We start from the raw sequence: 8,353 nt of genomic DNA, 5'->3' as shown, positions 1-8,353 counted from the left end.
TTACAGTGGGCCCTAATCCAGTATGACTGGTGTCCTTATAAGAAGAAAAGAGACACACTGGGAGGAGGCCACGTGACTGTGGTAGCAGAGACTGCAGTGACGTATTTACAGGCAAAAGAACGCCAGGGATTACCAGAAGCTAGAAGAGGCAAGGAATGATTTTCCCCTACAGGTTTCAGAGGGAGAGTTCCCTACGGTGCCTGTATATCAGACTTCTAGCTAGCTTCCAGAACCATGAAACAGGAAATTTCTATTGTTTTAAGCCACTCAGTTTGAGGTACTTCATTACAGCAGCCCTAGGAAACTAATATAGTACTAATGGAGTCTTACATTAGGTAAAAATAAACCACTTGGGTCTCAGAAAACCTGATAAGGCATGGCTTAGCAATTGTATGTGTCAAGAAATTATTATCTGTTTGAGCATATGAAACACTCAAAATGAATCAATGCTGTGAATATGGATACCAAGAAAGTTAATGCAACCTTAAAAAGACTTCAAAGAAATGTACTACCTAGAAAAGTTGGCAGTGGCAGGTTTATTCTGCTCCATACTAGTGCTAGTGAGAGCTCACCAAGTGCTGCATGCAACTTTTCTGAAAGCAAAGCACTAAAGAAATGATTGAAGACCTAGGAATACTTGGCCTAGCAGGGGAAAGCTTAGGAAGACAGCTACCTTCAAATATCTAAAAGGTTCTCAGAAAACAGGCAGAGAGTAGGTGCTTACTGAAGGCAAGAACAGAGGAAGGATCAGTCTAGCTTTGTGTAGTACCATTCAACTGAACTAGGACCAACAAGGGAGGCACAGGACACAAATTTAGGCCAAATGTAAGACCTATCTAGCTAATGAAAATAAAATAAACTTTAAAAGTATGTTGAATGAAGCAACCCAAGTGTCCATCAATGGATAAATGGATGAATACATTGTGGTATATCTATTCAATGGACTATTACTTGGCCATAAAAAGGAATGAAGCACTGACACAGGTTACAACATGGATGAACCTCAGAAACAAAGCCAGACACACAATGTCACACACTGTATGGTTCCATTTATATAAAATATCCAATCTAGGTAAATTCATAGAGACAGAAAGCAGATTAGTGGTTTCCAGGGGCTGAAAGAAGGGGAGGAACGGGGTGTGACTGCTTAATAGGTACAGGGTTTTCTTTCGGGAAAATGAAAATGTTTTGAAACTAGATAGAGGTAGTGATCACACAACACTGTGAATGTAGCAATACTAAGTGCCACTGCATTACTCACTTTAAGATGGTTAATTTTGTCATGTGAATTTCACCTCGATAATTTTTTTAAAAAGTATATTGAAAAGGAAGGCTAGCATCTGCTCAGGGTAAGCAAATCTGCATGTAGAATCTAGCAAACTCTGCATCAGAAAACAAGCACAGGAAAATCAGAGCAGAGAACTCCAAAAGGCCCTTCGTGGTAAAAACCCGTCGTCTACTGGAGGGTAACCCATGACTAGATACAGACGTTTAAGACTTTCCATCATAGTCCCAAGGTTCTCTTCCTGTACAGCTTATGATTACTGCCTTAAGAGACCACAACTATCTTCATGTTTTCAACTTGTGCAGAAACAAGACACTGTCCCACGTAGCCTGGCAACATTTGCACTATCTCTAACCTACTTTTTAAATCAATAATCCGTCAGCCACAGCCATTTTGAAATTGCAACACACAATGATCACAAGTTCAGTATTTCCCTTCTCCCTTGAAGGCCAGAGTCCTATATGGTACCGATGTTCCGTTACAAAAGATTTTAACAGTTTTACAACTGAGGATAATGTGAGAAACACTAGGGGTGTCCCACAGTAGGACTGGAAGTCATTTCAGTGCTTTCCTCATGAGGGGTCTTCAAGAAATTTTGTTGAACAAACTAAACTCCGCCACAGTGCTCCTGCCCCCGACAGCATCACAAGTAAATGTTTTCTTATCAAGCATGGATTCAAGTATGGCAATGTTAGTGAGGAAAAGTTTAACTTGGTTTGAAATCTTAGTTCTATTAAGGAAAAACCAAAACAAACAAACGCTTTATTTTTGGTGAATTACATAATACAGGATCCCCTGGGGGTTCAGCTCACAGCCATACAGACTTGGCCACCTTAAGAAGTAAAAAACCACATACATCCTTAAAATAAATATATATTAAAATAATTATTCTCTAACTTGGATAAGTCTTGTCTCTATCATCAGTGTGAAAAAGAGTTCTATTCACTTAGGAACTTACACATACATTGGAGTTTTCATTCCTGTATTTATCTGCACTTCCTATGTGCAGAGGATGCAAGAGAGTATATTCCTAATAATTAGCAATCTGTATACTGTTAAATTGCCATGAACCTGAAAAAACTTAACTGATTTTTTTTTTAAGGTATCTGAGAAGAGAGACACGTCTAAAACCCTGAGAACAAAACCGTCCCAGCTTTCTTTCTTGTAACACTGGCAAGAGGAGCCAGAAAAAGAGCCAGCTCTCATACCCCAAGTCAATTCTGTAAAGTACTCAAGTCAACTGCAACACAGGACTAAATGAGAGTAGATTTATCATGTGAGGATGAGACTGGCACAGTAAGAGGTAAGTACTTTACCATCAAACTTGACAACATATTTAAAGTCCCCACTAGTCAAGCATTAGGAAAGTCTGGTGATTTTGTCCATATGGATATTCACAAATGCCTATTTTTGCCCACAGACATCAATTTTATATAATCCATGTAATGCTAAACTATTTTTACAAATAAGGAAATGTCCTGTTCGTTGCTATGTCCCTAGTCCCTAGCAAAGTGCCTAGGATATAGTAGGTGTTTATTAAATGAAAGTAATGTATGACTGAGACACAGCAACCCAGAACTTAAGACCCAGTTAAGCATAATCCTGCAAAACAGACCCTTTGGAAAACCCTGTGGTAATTACAATGATCCTGTCCATCGCACTACTGATTTTGGAGCTACCTTGGAACTATCTCTAAAAAGATACAGCTTTTTCCTCCTACTAGGAAAGCCCAGGAACATCATAAATAGAATTAAGAGATTCCCCACTCATCACTAGCAACTGAAAATGGACTGCAGAAGAGTGGGCTGAGTCCCACTGTCAAGGTCCCTGTGAGGAATGGCGAAGAGCAGTATCACCAACCAGGATGCTCTGAACCTCCAGTTATTCCAGACGGTCATGTTCTGAGCAGCAACATGGCCTGAGCAGCTAAGCTAGGAAAGCTTTTCCCTGGGAAGAGTAGTTGATAACCTTGGTAAATGCCTGCCTAACATGCTCCCATCTTGAGGACAAGAAAATGAAGGGAAAAAATACTTCAAAATGCATGTGTTCGCCCACTCATTTAAAAAAGGGTCATAAACAATAAAAGATAACCTGATGTATTAAAGCACTACCAGTAACATCATCAGCATTTACTGGAAAGTTACCGATCTACTAGCTATACACTTTCCTTTCACTTTCTCTCACCAGGAATGGAATCCTAAGACCGGCTGACTTGCTAAGAAGTAATTCAGTTTTCACTGAACTTGACTTGATGAGCTAGATGCTTAAAAAGTCTCAAAGGCAGCATCGGTTCATGAAGCAAGGTGATTCCCCTGGAGTTTACAACGGGATTGATGAGTCACACTAAATATATATACTTTTGCTTTCTTTTCGCACCTGCTGATGCAAATCTTAGGATGAGACTGACGTAAAAAGAATTCGCTATAACAGCTAATTCTCACTTATGTGTTCCATATTTTTTAAAAAATCTACATTCTACTTTGCTAATTATCAAAGATATACTAAATAAGGCAAGGAACATTTTATACCTATCAAATTAGTTAAAAATAAATTAATGATAATGCCCAAATGCTGCAAAGGCAGTGGTAAAACTGGTACTTAAGTTGAGATAATCCATTAAGAAAGTAATGTGGCAACATGAATCATGTCCACATGGTATTTATGCACTTAGATATGTACTGTTGATAAGAAATATTTCAAATAATAAATAATTTAAGCAGGAAAACATTCATCACAATTTTCTAGTAAATGGATAGTGAAATTGCCTAAAATGTCCAATGAGAGGAATGGTTAAATTTGTGTTTAAAAGTTTTGGTACTGAAAATTAACTAGCAACAGAGACAGATGCTCAAAAAAAAACATGATACAAAAGCGTATCTTCATTATGACTGAAACCACATAAAAAATACATATGGATATGCAAAAGAACAAGGGTATACACAACAATGGTGGTAGCCCTTTGTAGTTCTTGACTTCTTGTTAAATTTTGTGAAATGATATATTATCTTAAAATTAAAATAAAAACCCATGAGAACTTTAAAATATTTTTCTAAAACTAGCCTGTGTATCAACCCTTTTCAGTGAAAAGATCTGAAGATAAAATCTGGTTGTAAAACTGGCCTATGAGTTAAAAAATAAGTAGATAACAAGCTCCCTATTCTTACTCTCTTCTCATCCAGATCCTTACAAATCCTTGGACCAGATAAATTTGGAAAGTGAGGCATATTACAGTCCTGTATTGGTGAGGCAGACTTCACATTATCATTTTACAGGTTCTAGGACAATCTACAATAAGTCCTGTTTAACCTTGGCTAGCCCAGAGTTGGCTAGAAGTACTTGATCACAAAACCTTCTTTGCCTGGAAGACCTTCAAACATTCCTCTCCGCACAGTTTGGGAAATGCTGCTTGGGTCCATGGTGCTCAGAGGGGGCGACAGAGGGAAGGCATCTGACCAGTAAGGTGCTTCCAGACTATGTGCTCCCCAGATGGGAGTCACCAACGAGAGACTGCCTTATCCCTCAGGTGTATGTACTAAGGACGAGAAAACGCTTGAGAACTACTCCTCTGTGCTGCTACTTAGAAACAATGGAATCTCATACAAATCAAATAAGCCCTTTATGGTATAGGTTTGGGAGGTTTTCTGGCCCCTGCAAAAGGGGTTCTGATCTAGTCCAAAGGTAACAGCAGTTTCTACAAAGGAAAGTTATCTATTCTCTGTAATTAAGAAGTGGCAACCAAAGATATGAGTAACCCATACGGGAACTAGTCAGCTTCTCTTTCAGATATAAATATATACTGTTCATGATGTGAAAAATAAAGCATGTATCTTTTTGAAGTCTGGATATTTTCTTAAATACATGTGTGCAGGGTGTCACCACAGGGCATATACCAAATATCCACTTCCCAGAGCTAAGGGAGGAGCAAGCTCCCCCCAACACACACAGACACACACACACACAGACACACACACACACAGACACACACACACACAGACACACACACACACACACACACACACACACTTCTTGAGCATGATACGACCGTTACCTCTGGTCGAAGTGTAGCTTTCATGCAGACTTGGCAAAGAGGTCCATTTCGGGAGAACTGAAGGGGAAGGTGCCGAGTTCGATTTCGACATGTTGGCTCCTCACAAATCAACCAGCCCTGGAGAGACAAAGGATGCTTCAGTCCTATCACCACCATCAACCAATACAAATAAAAACCCTATCGTGATCAAGATAGACTCATTGTGATCCAGGTAGACTCACTGCATTCAAACCTTCCTTAGAGATTCTGAAATAGCTCTCTACCCTTCTTTCCTGATGTGTTAATTTGATCTATGCCCCCAACATAAAAGTTAGGAAACTCATAAAGTTAAAAAAAAAAAAAAATCACATGAGACGTTATTTTCTTTACTTAAAAGAAATCCCCAACCCCACCGAATACGCCAAAACCTCCAAAAAAAAACCTCATATGATTACATGCAGAATGTAAACTGATGGGTTTACAGGAAATTACAATCTAAATAGGAAAGCAAGGTCTAAAAGCTTTACACAAAGCCTAAAAGCAATTCACTATGGGCTGGCTTTAAGAACCAAGTTGTATGGTACCAACTAAAACAACACAGAGAAGGGAGGGATTCATGTAGATTCTACCTATCTGAGACATATAACTACTACCATAGCAAAAGACCCTGAACTAGAAAAGAGAATCAGTGGTTCTGAGTCATAGGCAACTGTTTGTTCCAATTCCTAGGGCCTATTACCACATTTTCTTGATTTGAGGACACGGTTTTATTCACATTTTAATGTTTCTGAAACTCAAGACACCTTTACAAATGACATGTATTTATGTTTCCTCCAAAAAAGCTGTTAAGAGTGTAGCTCACAATCGATGGCCCCTCAGAATTAAAGACACAAGATACTTTGCTTTAGCCTGTTCTAGGTATGGGGGAGACAGAGGGATCGTGGGGCTGACAGCAGCAGCTGGTGATACATTTTAAATGTAGCCTATAAAACTAAACATGAGACTAGTTTTTTCTTGAAGTAAACAGTAGCATTCAAGGAAACCATGTATGAAAAATGCAGGACTGAACCACCCCTTCATCATTCATTTAGGTTTGTGACACTATTTGCTACCTGAGGCTTTACACACTTGCGAATATCTATCAGTTAATATTCACAACCATAGCTGTAATTCATTCAATTCTTAACAAAAATTTTTAAAAAGCAAGCAGATAGGTCAATTACCATGTTTTGAGACAATAAAGTATTAAGTACCAGAATACAACCCAGAAGTTAAAATTATTTTTTAATTTTTAAAATATAATGTTCAAAAGCTACAGTTCTTTTCAGATATTTCTGAGACTTGATTCCATCAACTTACCACAACTTCATGACTCACCAGGTGAACTGCCAACCAGGGAGATGCTAAATTGTCACCTCACCTGTTTCTAAAGCAAACACCCAACTCTATCTCTGACAGAGTTACTAACTAAATGTCCTTTCAAATCATATAGAAAACAGATAATATAATTTGTCTAGACTTCCTACCAGTTATAATTAACATTAAAGAGGTCTTTTATTCTTTGTCACCTCTCTATTCAGTACTTATTTGGGTTTGTTTGTACTTACTATCTGTTAATCTCCCTTTACAAATGACAACAATAACTAGAGCTATTATGCATGGAAATTAAACATGCTGATAACTGTGTGAAGGGAACTGGGGCTGAAAAAAAATATTAGAAGCCTGTAACTCTTTATGCCTCTTGTTTTATTTTGATAATTAAGCTTTTGGTCTTGGCGTATTTTAAATAAAACTCTTCTATGGGGGAAAGAGGCCCTAATCATATTCAATATATGCTTTGCTTCCATTCAGTTTTGTCAAGTACATTTGGTTAACCCTTTGTTCCCCCAGCAAATATTGACTGTGCTAAATATACCTTTCAAGGAACATTTGAGCTGTTAAAAATAAATATGCCAGGTCTTTGAAAATATTCCATGATGGCGCAAATCTTATGTTACAAGATCTCATAGTGCATTTTGCCTCTCATGGGTGATAAAAACAAAGCAAAAGAAAATACTAATGTTGTATAAATTCCCTTTGAATTATCACTCACAAGGACAAAATTAAACTTATTTTCATTTCCCATTTGGGAAATAACATGCAGCCCAAAGGTACATTGCCAAGTCAGTGGAAGGAAAAAAAATTTAATAATGTGTAGTTCTTTGGAAGTCCAATCTATAAAAATGTTTGGCTTTTAATAAAAAACCCCAGAACCACTCTAAGGATGTCTGCCATCCAAATATGTCATTTTATTATGCAATGCCACATGTAAATGCCAAACTGTCATAACCAAGAGTAATACGGTCATTAAGTTTTCCGATCGCTACTTTAACCATGTTTTAAGTAGAGGGTTCAAAAGAGGTGATGCTGGCCTGTCCAATAGCAAAACAAACCTTTACCAAAACATGCAAAACTCTATCACCTGTTGCTTTAGTCTCAGCATCACTAATTCCTTGAAATCATTGTGTATGAAATTGTGTCAAATGCTGATTGGTTCTGATTGCTAAATTATATTTCTGAGGCCTCAACGAAAATGGTTTCTGTCTGCACATGCTAAAAAGGGATCGATTTCCACTTGTAACTGAGGTGTTCTTGGTAGCTGCACCTTAAACACAAACTGCTATTCATTTGTGTACATCTGTATTTTTAGAAGGACGCACACACAGAAATCACCCACACTCGGAAATGTGGTGCATAGGAGGCATTCAAAAATATCTTTTGAAGAAAATAAATGAATAAAATAGAAGCAATAAAATAAAAACGCACAGTAGCAGATTTATGGAAAATAAGGAAAGGGTCTAAAATTCACAGGAGAAAAAAACTTCACAGTAGTTTTCATACTCTTGAATCAAATATATGATGGGTCTTTCTCCCGTTTCCAATCAGTTACCAAATCTGTCCGCTGGCCTTATAGTCCCATTATCACCAACCTCACTCAAGCCCAGACCTCAAAGCTGAACTACTGTGGTAGCTCATGCCTGGTTTCCCTGACTCCATGCTCT

General features: G+C 38.0%; 1 protein-coding gene across 1 annotated transcript in view; it reads right to left on the bottom strand.

The window, feature by feature from the left end:
* Window positions 1–8,353, bottom strand: part of POLA1 (DNA polymerase alpha 1, catalytic subunit) — a 295,898-nt gene that overhangs the window by 96,622 nt on the left and 190,923 nt on the right. The window contains exon 35 of the mRNA XM_007181502.2: window positions 5,334–5,450. Coding sequence (XP_007181564.2) covers window positions 5,334–5,450 — 117 coding nt within the window. The remainder of the gene's footprint in view (window positions 1–5,333; window positions 5,451–8,353) is intronic.

Source organism: Balaenoptera acutorostrata, chromosome X (assembly GCF_949987535.1).
Source record: "Balaenoptera acutorostrata chromosome X, mBalAcu1.1, whole genome shotgun sequence".
Taxonomy (NCBI): domain Eukaryota; kingdom Metazoa; phylum Chordata; class Mammalia; order Artiodactyla; family Balaenopteridae; genus Balaenoptera; species Balaenoptera acutorostrata.
The sequence above is the reverse complement of the archived record's forward strand: the minus strand, read 5'-3'. Positions and strand labels throughout refer to the sequence as shown.